At 44.0% G+C, this 16,235-nt stretch overlaps 1 protein-coding gene across 3 annotated transcripts in view; it reads right to left on the bottom strand.

Moving 5' to 3' along the window:
- Positions 1 to 16,235, bottom strand: part of MAPK4 (mitogen-activated protein kinase 4) — a 405,231-nt gene that overhangs the window by 173,954 nt on the left and 215,042 nt on the right. For all 3 annotated transcript variants that reach the window (XM_069219254.1, XM_069219249.1, XM_069219259.1), the window contains one exon: positions 1,781 to 1,925. In XM_069219254.1, coding sequence (XP_069075355.1) covers positions 1,781 to 1,925 — 145 coding nt within the window. The remainder of the gene's footprint in view (positions 1 to 1,780; positions 1,926 to 16,235) is intronic.

Here is a 16,235-nt window from a genome sequence, read left to right as displayed (position 1 = left end):
AAATATGTTATGATTGATTCTGTCTATTGCATCACAATATGGATAGTTCACTGAGATGGGTGAACGTCCATTGTCGTCGTACACTCAGTAAATTTGATGCTTTATAATAATGATCCTCATGTACAACTGGTGCATTCCAAGAGGAAAGATAACTTATTTGAAAAAAGGTGTTCCAAATGGAAACGAAGGAGTTGCCCATCTTCCAATATAACTGGCCTCATGCAGCATGTTCCAGGGAAGTGATCTGATGCTGGGGTGCTATTCCAATTGGCTTTGTTTAGGGGGTGGTAAGAAGAATCTCACAGATCACCTGCTCCTTGGAGGGAGACCATGGGTCTTGATCTTCTTCATGAGACAGTGAACTGGTACAGGAAAGAGAACTACAGCTGCCTGTATTGCCTCAGGACTTTGGCACATCAAGGAGGCATGAGGGCCAATGCAGGGCTTGGTGTGACATATCTCTTAGTTGAATGTATTGCAATGATGTGTGTATGCATTGTAATGATCTGGCAACAATGCATGTAAAGAATATATAACCTCAAAAAACAAAGAGTGAACATAAGACCAGCAAATTATTATTCTTATGCTATGGTTCTCTTTGTCTCTCTGTTTCTTTATCTGTCCTCCCTAAATTTGGTCAACTGATCTCTAATTTGTCTTCTCTCCAAAAGTTTTCACTGACTGTAAACTGACTTCTACCTTGAACACAGACAAAACTTTTAGCAAGCACAGATGTTTTTGAACGCAAGTGCTGAGTGTGAACTAGCACCCAATATACCTTATCAACAGCAATAATTCAAGAAATGTCCAACGTGTTTTCAAAGTGATGTGTATTCTCAAGATTGCCACAAGCCATCTTTATCAATAGGGGTGGTTGATAATGGTTCTCAAAAGAGTTTTATTTTCCATTTGGCTACTAACATTTTACAGGACAGGGTAGAGTAGTAATAAATTCATATAAACCTTGGCAGTAGAAGTCTACTGTCTTCTTCCACCAAACACTGTCTCTCCCACCTCCACCTTCATCTTTAATGATTATGTGGAGGCAGAAGTCCCACCAAGACTGGGTCCTTCACCTCTGCCCCACCTCTGGCACAGCCAGCACAAGGCTTATTTAGGACTGGACTATGGCTCCTGCTGTCGGATTCTAACGCTAAAATGTAGAAGAGTGGTGGTGGTGGTAGCCTTTTATATTCCATTCTCCATCCCTCTCAGGTAACACAAATGTGTTATTGGAGAGATTTATTCCTCTAAGTCCATGGAAAAGTGGCAATGCCTTGGTTTTAACCCCTTGTATGCACACTTGCACCTTGATAACTGGCTCGAGGGGAATCTCAGATGTTTGCCTAAAATGGGGATTACATGCCACCTCAGGGAAGAAAATCCAAGGAATACTTGCAGATTGGGATTCCATTGGTTCACAGCTCCCTAGACATGGATGTGTGGTAGCTTGGGTGTAACACTACTATGGACTTCCAAGCCCCTGTTGTGTGCCTACCCTTGAGTTGCTACTGAGATGCTGATATCTTTCGATGACCTGTATGCCCCATTAAGTATAAATGTAATCTTATGGTGTGCAAGTGATTTACCTCAGTAAGAACTGCACGATGCTCTTAAATACACCTGCACTGTCCGAAGTAGCTCGCAAAGCTTTTACACATGTCCTAAAGCAGAGAAAATCCAACTGATGCTTTGAAGGGATTCAAACACTGAGTGGCCTACATAAACTTTACAATTCAATGTTCTCTTGGAGTTATAAGAGGACAACACCTTCACCTACCAGCAAAGAGCATCCTTCCGGTGAGCATTTCTGCCAAGATGCATCCTGTGGCCCACATATCTATAGCTTTGGTGTAGTTGTTGGGCGAGAGAAGAAGGCGTGGTGATCGATACCATTTGGTGACTAATCCTTCTGAAAGATATCCCTGAAAGACACAAAGATACAGGCACATGAGTAAGTCTTGCTATGTCTGTTATACTATCAGTAGAAACAATAATTGGCCTGTGATCACCTACACTCTAGAACAACTCCCTATTACTTCATAGACGGTGTCCATCTTCATGATAACTGCTGATTGTTATTGGAATATAAACCTGGGCATAACTCTGCACACAATGAAATGCATCTAGTGCATTGAGGCTAAGGTGACTTTGTCAGTTATGTAGGTTCAAACTGCACACCCTCTGCCACAACACACAGTCACACGCAATGACATGGAGAAGATGTGGCCTAATGGCTAGAGCTGCTGACTTTGGAACAGGGAACCAGGGTCAACGACTCCCGGCATCAGCTCAACATTGTGTGATTTTGGGCAAACCACATAATCCCCCTGTGCCTTAAAAAAGTACTGTGACCTTGTGTAGAGTAATGTGATGCTCCTGTGAACCGCTTCAGAGCCCGTGGGCCAAGTTTGCGCTGTATAAAACTACAAAAAACAAACAAGAACCTCAAATCTAAATAACAGGCCCAAAAGCCCTAAGAAGTGCCATCAGTGGCTGACATGATGTTAAGTGTGATAAAAAACTGGCCGAACCTCAGAGTTTTCATAACTACACATGCCAATGCTGACATACTGGAAGTAGCACATCCTCTAGACAGGAGGAGATTTTACTTTGTATTTATTATTATTTGAGCTTTTGTATCGTTCAGATGCTATCCAAGTGGACAGTTGTGTGCTTTTTAGTGATACGTTAGGAAGAATAACATAAAAGGTTGATAAAAAAAATTAATAAGCATATTAACAATTATTCTTTGCATTGTAAGAGGAGAGATTAGTTCTAACGCACGAAGGCCAACCTAAAATTTGATAAGTTATATAACTATGATTGATTTTAGCAATTAGAGATTTTCTGAACTCCCATCTTTTAAAATACATTTTGTCAGACCTTTCATGCATGCTTTAGGAATAAATTGTCTGGTACAAATAAGTAAGCTATTTTAGCAACATGACTTTATCTAGACTTGATATGTATGTAATTTAAGTATTGCCTGTCATGCCATTTTATGTTTTTAATTAGTTATGCTTTACTACGTCAACACTTGTTTAGGCATGAAATACCTACCCAGCCGAAATCTCAAAAACATAAATGATGCTACTTTTCAGTTATCCTGTGTGCATTGGCCTCTTCAGGAATTCAAAAGGGCAAGGTGTTGGGAAACTGGAATGTCCCGAAAAGGGTATGACAAGTAAATATGTGATTAACAAGTGTCGGAAAATGTGGTGATTAAACCTGGATACCCTGGTAAATAAGAGTCTGTGATGTGCAGAGAGAGGACACAGCCTGTGAGATGTGCGTCAAGCCTGTGAGATGTGCTTCCGTCTCGCTGGATATCATTAAAGGGAACACCGGCTTCCAATAGGATTGGCGACTGAGGGGGTGGTTAAGAATATTCAGGAATTACCACTGTGCTTCACACAATGGATGAAACACACAAACACTAAATGAGTCACTGCTGAAAATGTCTCTCATCCTAGACCTTTTAAAGTCCCTCAAGTGTGGCGTTATGGTAAATAAAGCAGGAACGTTTATGGAAAAAGTAGGCATGGCACTGTAGGTGACTGTCCAACAGCCTATGTAATTTGAGTCACTGGAGGCGCACACGGACATCACTGGGCTAAGGATGTCTGCCCTGCAGAAGGTCTGAAAGCCCCTGCAAGCGGAAGCACCGCCGCCACGTTTGAGTGATGAATGAGCGCACTCCATGCATGCACATATTTTAAAATGCAAAGTCTGGGTTGTGTTTGAAAAAATAACGAAGGATTCCTTCCACCTCCATTCTAAAGGATGCTCACTGGCACCATTCACTTGCTAACCCTAAGCTTGGTGGTACCACTGTGAATTCCCTTTCACTGCTCTTTGGCCAGACTATGGCTGGCACAGTGCGAGATTCAATATCTATCGCACCCATTACAATTCAATACCCTGGTGTTCGGAATTTAATAGGTGCGATCAATTTCAGCTATTAATAGGGCAAAAATAGGGCACAGAACGCAAACTTGTGGTGCTCTCAGCACCAAAGTCCGCATGTCTGGTGTTTGCCAGGCTTTTCTGCCAGTAAATAGCAGAGGGTGTGATCTGCCAAAGTGTGTCCGGGGTATGCAGAAGTTATCACACCCAGTAATGTCCTGGTGCATTTGACTCTGACCTACTTGTAACTGGGACCCCCTACAAAGGAGTTTTTAATCACCGGGCACTCATAATTTCAAAAGGTGGTGATGCATGGCTAGTGCCTCGTTTTGGACTATAGCAAGTTGTATCCTTTTGCTGTGTAGCTCGGAGGAGAGTGTGTCACGCTGCCCTTACCTCGGAAGTAATGAAAAGCAACTGGAAAAGTGTGATTGGGCCACCTGCCAAACCACTCAAGTAAAAGGGCGTTTAATTCTTTAGCCTATAAAGCCCAAGGTCGATCTAATGGCAAGGTCAAAATCAAGCCTGTAGACAAGGTGATTCCTCCATTATCGTGGAGGAGGTCGGCAGACACATTCCAGCTTGAGGATTCCTCTGGAAACAAGAGAAGGTGTTTTCTCAAGAATGCTGATGAAAAAGCATATTTCACAATTTTACAGAAAGTGAGATTTTCGTGGCACGGTTGCTTGTTGATAGCGAACACTTTAAAAACTATGGGCCAGATGTATCAAAAAAGCCTTTTGCGAATCGGTAATAGCGAATTTTAAGAAATCGCTATTTCTGATTCGCAAAATGCTATGTATCATATTTGCGATTCGGTAATAGCGATTTCTTAAAAATCGCAAATGCTATTACCGAATTGCAAATTGCGATACCGGCCCCATTCACACCTATGGGCCTGTAGGCCCATATTTACGATTTTTTTGCATTTCCCCAATAGCGAATTCCTAATTGGAATTCGCAATTTTGGAAATGCAAAACCCCAGGGTGCTGGGGGCCTAAGGCCCCCTCTGCTGCACCCCAAAAAGTTTTTGGGGTCATGTAAGGTGCACACATGCCAAAGGGGCATGTGTGCCTTACATGACAATTTTAAAAATGCATTTTTAATGCATTTTTACAATTTGCACATGGTTACCACCAAGTTTTACTTGGTGGTAATTGCGATTCCTTAATGCCAAATTTGCATTAAGGAATTGCTTGATACATGTGGTTTAGAAATCGCAAATAAGGATTCCTTAACGGGATCGCAAATTTAAGGAATCTCTATTTTAGTGATTCCTTAAATTTGCGTTGCGAATGCCTTTCATAAATACTGAAAGGCATTTTTGCATTCGCAAACGGGCATTCGCACCGTTTGCAAATGCGAAAAGGCTTGATACATCTGGCCCATAGTTTGTTAAATGGCCTTATTCAAGTTAAGACATTTTACTTCTGTATATAGGAAGAATGACTGCAATAAATTACATTAACTGGCTAATTATAAGTAAAAGGAGAATAGCAATGGGGCTGTTAATGGAGGTTACCAGCGCCACTGGAATTCTAAGATCTGCAGTAAATTCTCAGATCTGCGATTCTTCACGCAGGGACTTTGCTTGCAAAAAACCCTGTGTGACTATCAGAAGGAAATAAGGAATTAGGAATTTGCAGCTGGATTACCAGTTCCCCCAATAATTCCTCATGTCTTAGGGGACACAGAAAGACACATTCGGCATACAAGTAATTTCTTCCCCCTATAGAATTACTAATATTAATCAGATGGGCTGGGAGATGTTGGCAATTCAAGGCAGTGCGGCTTCCGACTTGTAATCCGCTCCTGTGTATGGGAATATCACATTGGAGTTTAGTGAATCAAGATTTGATGAATTTCCAAAACTCTAACGGGCACTGATCATGGAAATCTGTAAGTAGAGGAATAGGGGTAGGAAATGCAAGAGCGGGGTTGCCATTAGGAATGTTCACTACACAAATAGTCGTAACTTTGTTGGTGTCCACAACACTTCCCAAAGGGTTTCACTCCCAATTCGCACATATAAATTTAGAGAATTGTTTTGTGCTGTAAAGTAAATACTTCATCGTGCCTTTGTGCCAGTTTGTGCCACTTTGCATAATTCTGCACTGGTCGCTTAATCGTGATAAATATTAGCCAAAACTTTTGTCAGACAATATTTAGTCCGGGATTACACAGTATTATGCGATAAATGATAAAAACACAAAGGTTTCTTGCTGACAAAATATAGAGTGATAACAGTGTCTTCAGCACATTAGGCTCACTATTTTATTGAATATCTTTGAAAAATCATGGATTTATTTTACAGTTTTCTAAGGCAGGTACAGGCATCAAGGAGTGTCAAAACACTGAACAAGATGGGTTCGTAAAGAATGCATTTCTAAACATGGCCTGGTTGCATATTTACATATACAAACATGTATATTTGATGTATTTATAAAGAACAATGGAGCAGGGCGAGGAGGCCACAAAGGAAACCGGTGAGGACCAGTCTGGAGAGCTGTAGGCACACATTAGGGTTTTCAATTCTGTATCTAAAAGGAGACAAGCTATTTCTGAAAGAACCAGAAGCATATTAAGAAATGTATACAAGGATATAACTAGAGAGTAGAAAGAGGGAAGGGAAATCTAAAATGGAGTGAATGAGAAAGCAAGGTACAACAAGATCTCTTTGGTGGAAACAGTGGAGGAAAAAGGTCCTAATGATGTCGACCTGCACAGTCAATCATTTCCAGGGCCATCCAGAGCACCAAGAAGCATGTTTGCTCGAAGTATGTCTCTCAGTGACCTGGCAGCGCACACAGAAGCCAGAGAGAGGATATGGAGGACAGAAAAGTGTAAGTAAATAGAGTAAACCAAGTCACTTCAGCCCTAGATGAAAGAATAAGTTTGTGTTTTTAACAGCGTCATATACGTTTTTCCTACGGTCTCTTAACTTTAAACATCCACAAATAGTTTGCACGTCTCCTTAATTAGATTCAGCTGGTTGGGCTCCACACACCTCTTAACCTGCTGATAGTACAACAAATGTCATGACACCAGATAACATGTGGTGTTACTGTCAGAGCTGGGAATTGGAGAATCGGATTCCACTCTCAGCGTCAGTTTAACATCCTGTGATTCTGGGCGAATTACTTAGGGCCTCATTATGACCCTGGTGGGCGGCGGAGGCCGCCCGCCAGGATGCCGCCCTCCAAAATACCGCGCCGCGGTCAAAAGACCGCGGCGGGTATTACGAGTTTTCGTGGAAAACGACCTTCCCACGAGGATGCCGGCTCGTAATCGAGCCGGCGGAGTGGGAAGTTGCGACGGGTGCAGTGGCACCCGTCGCGTATTTCAGTGTCTGCAAGGCAGACACTGAAATACTTTGCGGGGCCCTCTTACGGGGGTCCCTGCCGTGCCCATGCCATTGGCATGGGCACGGCAGGGGCCCCCAGGGGCCCCGCGACCCCCCCTACCGCCATCCTGTTCATGGCGGCTTTCCCGCCATGAACAGGATGGCGGTAGGGGGGGTCAGAATCCTCATGGCTGCGGAGCGCGCTCCGCAGCCATGGAGGATTCAAACGAGCAGCGGAAAGTCAGCGGGAGACCGCTGACTTTCCGCTTCTGACCGCGGCTGAACCGCCGCGGTCAGAATGCTCGTTGGAGCACCGCCAGCCTGTTGGCGGTGCTCCCGTGGTCGGTGGCTCATAATCTCTCCCTGCCTAGAAAAATGAATGTGACCTTGTGTAATGTAACTGGGGCTCATGTAAAGCATCCTTGTGCTATATTAAACTGCAACAAAAAAGGCACTATGAACATTAACGACTTAACAGAAAAGCTTCTCATGATGGACCAAAATGTAATCTGTTCCTTCACAAGTTTTATATCTTGCTCCATTGCCTCTACCTTTAACATACACACCGTTAGCATCTCCTGCAGTTTGATCATGTGAGAAATATGCACCTCTACCTGATCTTCAATTCAAGCTGTTGATCCTTAAATATATCTGTTGACTTTTTTTTATGACAATGATGCAAGCTTTTATTTATCCTACCAGCCCATTGTCAAATTATTTAGGAATCCATTGTCTTAGTAAATGTTGAAATGGTAGCCCCGCGACCTTGTGAAATGTTATTTGTTACAATGAAATAAAGGATGGGAGATTCGGCCTGAAAAGAAACAAAGGTTAATTTGGCTCAACAAAGCATCAGGTGGCAGCAAGACTATGCTGAGAGGATCCAGAAGCGTGCAGAAGCGTAATCTGACTTTATTTAAAGTAGTTAGAAAATGGTCCTTTATGTTTGAATGGTCTATATGCCAGGAAGAAAAGAAGTGCTGGGAAGCAGTGATTCTGAGCAGGTTATCTGCAAGGGGAGACTTTAGACCCAACACAACATACACTGAAAATGACCTCAAACATTTACAGTATGGGTTGCCATATTGACACAATGAAATGTTCGCAACGCCTGTCGTACTCACTCTCGTGTTCACAAAAGGTTATGTCAGTGAGGTTGTATGTAAAAATATATTATACAGAAATTTGTCTGACAAACAAGGGGACAGTGGACTCAGAAATTGTTCACGGGAGGCATCCAAGACGGTCATCCATGGCCACTCCCATACGACAGGAGAGGGATCAGGAGTGTTGGGACTTGGAGACAAAACTGGTGCAAGGGGAGGTGGAATACATCACATCGCCAACACCGGCATTGACGGTTCATATTAAAAAGGATTAGAGAGCTCTATCCAACTCTAGTGCAGCAGGATGCAAAGGCCCAGTATTGGGTGAAACATGGGAGGGTCTACGAGCATGGTAACAAGGCAGGGAAACTCCTGGCCTGGCTGCCGAGTAGAGAGGAGGAGCAGAAATGGATATATAGACTGAAAGGGAGGGACGGAGTAATGGTGGAGACACAGGCAGGTAAAGCTTAGGAGATGGCAACGCACCTGTGAGAAGTACATAGGTCACACAAAAACAGCGATGACAAGGAGTTGCTTGACTTTATCCAAGAACCCACCCACACCCTGGGTGTAAGAGGCTTGAGAAACATTAGAAGCCGAGTTATCAGATTGAGAGATAGTGGAGGGTTCCACTGAAAGAGAGGGAAGGCACCAGGTCTTAATGGCTTCCCACCAGAACTTTTTAAGTGCTTCCCCAACTTGGGGGAAATTTTCAGGAGTGCCAGACAGGTGGGGAAACTACCGGACAACCTTTGATGAGCAGTGATTGTGTCCATCTACAAGGTGGGGAAGCCACGGGACTCTCTGCATCCTATCGGTCTATCTCGCTGCTCAACGTGGAAGTGAAGGTCCTAGTACAGATCCTCGCAAACAGCCTGTTGCAAGTAGTAGAATCCCAGGTGGCAACTGATAAGTCGAGCTTCATGCCCTAAAGGGCAACGCAGCACAAACTCTGGCACCTTTTTGGCTGCCAGCCCCGCAGAGAGAGAATCACGGAACTGGCGATGATTTTATCATTAGACTCAGAAAAAGAATTTGATTCCATGGAATGGCCCTCCCTATTGGCAGTACTGGAGAAAATGGTATATGGTCGGAATTTTCTTGGGTGGGCCAGACTACTCTACTGGGACCCCATGACCAGGATGCGGGTGAATGGCACTCTGTCAGAGGAAATACCGATTGAAAGGGGAATGCCACCTGGATGTCCACTATCCCCCCTGTTGTTTACGGTGGCCCTCGAGCCACTTGAGATCTGGGTTCGCAGTTGTGCCCAAATTTCACCAGATTTGACAGACATAATCTTCTATTACACAGGTGACATCCCCCTCTAACAGGCAGACCCAGGTCAATCACTTCGGCACATGTGTGAGAAATTGCAGTTCTTTGGGACATACAATGGGCTCCAGATCAACTGGAACAAATCGATGGCCTATCCCGACAGATGAGTGCCTCCTGCATCGTGGACACCTCACAATCAGCCAGCTTCAAGTATCTAGGTAGTTATATCATGACGAAGAAAAACGGTTCTTCTGGGAGGACTTGGGTAGAATCCTACAGGCATATAGGCAGGACATGGGTCACGAGAGGAGCCTTCCGATATCGCTGATGGGCAAGGCAGCATTGTACAAAATGATACACCTATCCAAGTTCCTCTATGACCTGCAAAAGACACTCTCTGCCATTCTGGAAAGGTTCTTCCGACAGGTGGACGAGGTCACCTGGACACTGTTTTGGGATGGGGGAGTACGCAGATTTCCCTAGCGACGCTGACAAGGAAAACCTGGGATGGGGGAATAGCGCTGCTGAACATGAGGGTGTGCTACTGGGCAGCACAACTGGTAGTGGTAAATGATTGGGGGTTTTCAGACCAGTGCGAGCCATCCTTCCTGGCAGACAGAAGGGTCCTAATCCTAGAGGGCTATCTTCATCACCTGTATCGGAGGGAGGCACAAAGGGGCTCCTGTCACAGATAGCAGTTGTAGTGGACACCTAGAAAAAGACAGTGAGAGCAAAGGACTGGCCAGGGAAGATAACACTGATGATGCCTCTATGGGAGCCACAGACACTGAGGGACGTTCGGGGGAAAGAGGGTCACAAACAATGGGACATACTGGGTATGTCGGTTTTGGGAGATGTCTGGAAGGAAGGTCAGCTGATTCCCTTTGCACACCTGAGGGGTGAGTATGATTTGACAAGCAGTCAGTACATGAGATACCTGCAGATGCAACACATCCTTAAGAAACCCTCTCCCCCCATTTGGCAGACCCGCCAGAGGACTTCCCCCTTGAGTACAGGATACTGGCCTCTTCCCTGCACAGTCATGCCATCCCACTGATTTACATGACACTCCTAGTACATAGTCTCCCCCCACTAGATTCACTCAGACACAGGTGGGAACAGGGTCTAGGTAGACTGGTGAATGATGCATGGGGTGATGCCTGCTGCCACCCTCAAGAGGTAGATATATCAGCGGGCTTCTGTCTGGCACAGTTAAAATTACTCCACAGAGCATACTGCACGAGGGTGACAGTGGACAAAATGGGGCATTGCGAGACTGACCTATGCTTGAGGGGTTGCGAATGGCGAGGCACTCTGCTCTATACTATATGGGAGTACTCACTGTTGAGGAGTTACTGGGAAAGAGTTGGGGAGAGATTATCTGGGGTCCTGGAGGTGCAGTTACACCTCAGACCCCAGGTGGTCATGTTGCACATATGAGGCGAGTAAACACTGGAAAGGTACACATGGTTCTTCTGCAATATCGCCATGGTGGTTGGCTGGCAAAACATAGTTAAGTGATGGGGCAGCCCTATTGTGCCCAGAGTGCGGGAATGGGCATTGAACTTGGACTGGTGCATCATGAGGGCAGAGGGGCTCATATACGAAGTCGACGTGTGCCCTCGCAAATTTGAAACAATCTGGTATCCATGGAAGAACGAAGAGCCATTCTATTAATGAGATACTGCTAACCTTAACTACCACATTATCCTTATTCTGAGGCTGCCTGCCTGGCCAAGTGAGGGCATGGTGAGAGAGGAGGGGCAGTTGTATGATGTATCTTGCAAATGCTAATAAAAAGATTCATTTAAACAATACATTTTGTTTGACATAAACACCATTTCTCTAACTATCATACATGCCAACATTTCTGAAGTTAGGAAGTGGGGGATTTTGAAAAAACATCAGGGGGATGTATGGCCCACATTGACTTCTATTGAAGCAGAGACAATTTCAGGACGGAGGCAGCTAAAATAAAGCCATTTTCACTTCAAAATTGGGAATCTACCACCAGAATAAGGTCTATTAGCATGTATGACTATAATTTAAAAAAATATTGTCCCATTGAGCGTAGGTTTCTGTTAGTAGCCCCAGTGAGGAAATATTTTTGTAAACAATATGTAGGGCAGGATTTTTATGTTAGATGATATTCGAACTATGATATTCTGAAACCATACCCACCAATGATGACTGCACATATTTTTCATGAACACAATTTTTTTTTTTTTTAAAGAAGCCCCTTTCTGCCTTAGACCTCTGGAATGTAATGTACGTGGGAGACCAATGGCCCACTCCACAGGATGCACCTAAGCACCGCAAAACCTATAATAGGTGCCACCAGCTAGGGCTGTGGCAGAGGATCTGAATCCCTTGAGATGACAAAGGGGAGGGATCAGTGGAGATACTCCCCATCCTCAGAGCTCAACAGTAAGTGTTCCTGAAGAGCACCTGATCTGTTGTTAGAGGGGTTACCTGGGATTAAGGACCCCACAATCTGCCATGAAGCAAAACTACTTGGAAACTGCTAGAATTAAATGAAAAATGCCAGGGATCACATCAATTTTGTGTTAGTCAGAAGTAAGTGGCAGAACGCTGATGAGATGGACATGCTAAATTGCACTGTGAACACCAGAGCAGTTAATTTTGTGTAGGCCAACAATGTATTTATTTATTTGAAGTTTTTATATAGCGCCTTCCCACCGGACAGGTATTAAGGTGCTTTACATAAAACCAGAACCGCTTACATGAGTATGTCAAAGAACACCAAGAAACAAGAGAAGGGGAGAGAGGAGGGGACGGGGGGCAGAAAAATGGAACAAGGTAGGACAATTCTTGAAAGCTCAGCAACACAAGATTTCAAGCCTAGCCACGGGACTGCACTAGGGGCATGGGATTAGTGATGACACCTGCACCACAGCAGCAGGCATGAGATGATGACCCTGCCACATTTTCAAAACACTATTTGCACCATTTTTTGGAGCAATAGTTTAGTCTACTTCAGTCTAAATGTGAATGTATACAAAGAGGTTCACGCCTTAACAATACTCTCGAGGGCTAGAAGTCTGCAAATCGGGAGCATGCATTTTAGGACAGCGCTTCCCTACCTACTGAAATACCAAACAGTAGCCATTTAGGGGCAGACTTATGAAACGTGGCGTCACTTTTCTTTCACTCCTTAGCGCCACCTAACGCCACCATGTGTGCGCCGTATTAGCATCGTAATTTTTTACGCTAGTTCGATACTTTGCAGGATTAGAGTAAAAAATGTTGATGCTAATCCTGCAAACCACCCAGAGGCCCATTGAAAACAATGGGAGCCTCCTTTTAATGCTGCTCTGAGCAGGCGTTAAAAATGCAGATAAAAATGACGCAAAGAAATATCTTACATTTCCTTGCGCCATTTTTTCAGCGGCCACTAATGGGGTAGCGCCCCCTTTCATACATTATGCCTGGCGCAGGCACAATGTGAAGCAAGGCGTTCCAAAGTGGCGCAATGCAAGCACTGCGCCACCTTGTAAATATAGCGTGCCGTTTTTGACCATCTAACGCCACATTAGCGTAAAAAAATGACGCTAATGTGTCGCTAGGTTGGCGCTAGGCACTCCTAAATCTGGGCCTTAGTTGCTATGTGCTCTGCAGAGATTGTTCAGCGCGGCTGGACGCATCAACACTGAATACATTCCATCAGGAGACATCTTAGGAATATTAAAGAGCACGAAGTAAGCGCACAAGCCAAAGAGTACAATTATTAATAATGCAGTCCCCGTGTTTCCTTGCCTCACACTCTTACGAGCCTCTAATGAGCTCAGGGTTTTCACAGCGCAGCAGTTTAACAATTGCTGCAGCACGCGCAATTGCTTCCATTTTTAAAGCCCCCTCTATTCTGTCATGATTGGCCTTAGGAATTAGTAAAGTGTAGAACTGGGACAAAGAGGCCTAACTCGCTGCCATTATCAAGCAATCCCTAGAGTGAGAGACACTAAAACTTCTTTCTCAGAAATTTGGAAAGTCGTGATGTTAGTTAAAACGCATGTTTTAGTCAGCATCTTTGCATTTACAATGCACCAGGTTGGAATTCTGTATTAATGTAATATTTTCAGTCAGCCGAATTATCCTCTTAACCACATGCAAGAAGTCTAGGGTACCTGCGCTGAAAACTTTACATAGTACTTTCCAAAATAATTAAATGGATGCCTTCGTATTCCAACAGCTGAACCAAGGCCGAATGTGGGAAGATCCTTTAAATCGTGTTCATATAGTTCCTTTTCTAGCACATTTTGGAAAAGTAATTATCAGTCCCCGAATTTTACCTTGGTAACTGAAACAGTGATAACATCTGCTTCCACTCACCAAAATGATTAGAGGCACAAAAAGGACATCATCTGAGCTCTGGACAACATTGCAGTAAGTTGTATGACAGGAAGTGGCATCAGTCACAGGGAGTGATGTCACAGGACATGTCATCAAAGGTAGTTTGGTATAGAAAATCAAATATCGGGAATGGTGTCTTGGCGCTGGCTTTAGAGAGTGTAAACAAACACAAAACAAGCACTGACAAAGCCAATGGGTGTGGCATTAGCTGCCGGCTTTTGGAAATTTTTGTTTTGTTTTTTCCTAGTTTTCGCAAAACTTTATTGTTTGGGAAGCTGCAGACCCTCATCAATCTAAACAGAAACATTGACAAAGCAGAAAGGTTGCTTTGGTCTTAAAAAAAGCACACATTGCCATAGTTTCCACTGGCAATGAAGGGAACTACTTCCTGTGTTGATGTGGTTTTTGTGTGAAGGCACTAGGCCATAATTCACAGTGCAGTAAGCCAATGGCGGAAGAGGGCTGACACATTCCTCCTAGATGCATGCTGGAGTGGATGGACTAAAATGTGAATGATAGAACCACAGACAACTGGACGCAGTCTGGCTGAAACCCCCTATTGGTAACTAGGTCATACACATAATTTTAGTAAAATTAACATTTCCTGGCTAACACAGATTTATAAATCCAGTAAGTCTGGGATTGGCTGCCTACCTCTTGCAGGAAAGAGAGAAAAAGAGGACGGGGGAGGAAGGAAGGAGAGTTAGTGTTGTAAAGATAGATCATCCTCATTATATTCATAGCTCATGTGAGCTGCTGTCAGATAAACAAAGGCCACTTCAAAAGGAATTTAGAACAACATTGGCAGGAGAGGAACTGATAAAGCTAGACTGTGCTCTCATCTGGTATAAAGTGTCCTGCTATCACAGCAGGCTCTACAAAGAAAGGCAACATTAAAGTAATAATAAAATAAAAACTAAAAAACACCTTGTGTGAGGGTGCCTCTTTGTGAAAGGGCTAAATGCAGTCCTTCAAATTGAAGTTGGACAGTGGCTGAAGGTAGGCTGACCCACTGCTACATTGTGTATGCTGTAGTGGTCAAAAACCAAATGTGAATAACGCACGGATGGACCAATGGAGGAAGAGAGGTGGTTGAAAGCCCCTTTATTTAAGTATATTATACATATAATGCTAGTAAAATCAAAATGTTTTTCCAAACCTAAAAGAAATGGACTAACACTTAAAAAACCTAACAGCGCTAAATTACTGAAATAGTTTTAAAATCTCATGGAAGCATTTCCAGAGCTCCTAAATTATTTCACTCCATACACCACAAAAACTATGATCACACACAAGCCTCATTTAAATCATGGGGGTAAAAGGTCCCCCACCACTTTTTTAAGGGAAAACCCATCTGCTGGCTTGGCAGTCCACCAACCAAATTCAGGTGTTGGCTGTCTGTATTGCTACATGCACTACGTGCAAGATAAAAAATGGTGCAGGGTGTGGACCATTGGCCTCTGCTTCCATTGGCCTTCGCTTCCATTTTGGTTCACGACTCCATTTTGTCGAGTCTGGTTCTGTGCGTAAGGCACTGTTCTGTGTTTTTCCACAAGCTTCGGCAAGCCACAGGGTGGGTGTTTTTCTGCTCAACTTCGCTCCATCTGCCTGATACGAAGGGCGCTATTTACATTCCACGAGCTATCAGTTAGGACAACAGGGGGATGCGCCTGTACTCAAGGAGGAATGCAAACTTCACCTTGGAGCCCTCTCCTGGGAACTTGGCCCGTTCTGAGGAGACGTCTCGAAGGGTGAACAAGGTACCGCCGATTGCACAATTTGTAAAGGAGGGGGTCTTTTTCTAGAAAAGACTCCTGGGCGTTAGTAAATACTATAAAGGTCAGGAGCCTACATGGGCTGGTTTAGGAACTCTCTTCTGGGTTGGACGCAACGCCAGGAGGACTGATTGTCCCGAAAGAGGCTCCCTGTGCCAGCCGATTTGGGTTCCCCGGCTTTGTGTACGGCGGAGGGATGCAGACGCTCTTTTCGGTGAAGCTTTTCAATTTATTAAGTATATTGTGTGTGCGTGCGTAATATGCACCTATTCTTGCAGTCATTTTCATGCTATTGAGCATTGAAGTATATTGTGTGTGCGTGCGTAATATGCACTTATTCTTGCAGTCATTTTCATGCTATTAAGCATTGAAGTATATTGTGTGTGCGTGTATTATATGCACTTACTTTTGCAGTTATTCACAGAGTGCTTATATTCTCACCATTATTCTCA

This window comes from Pleurodeles waltl, chromosome 1_1, assembly GCF_031143425.1.
Source record: "Pleurodeles waltl isolate 20211129_DDA chromosome 1_1, aPleWal1.hap1.20221129, whole genome shotgun sequence".
NCBI classification, from domain to species: Eukaryota; Metazoa; Chordata; class Amphibia; order Caudata; family Salamandridae; genus Pleurodeles; species Pleurodeles waltl.
Note: the sequence above shows the minus strand (reverse complement) of the source record. Positions and strands in the feature narration are given on the sequence as shown.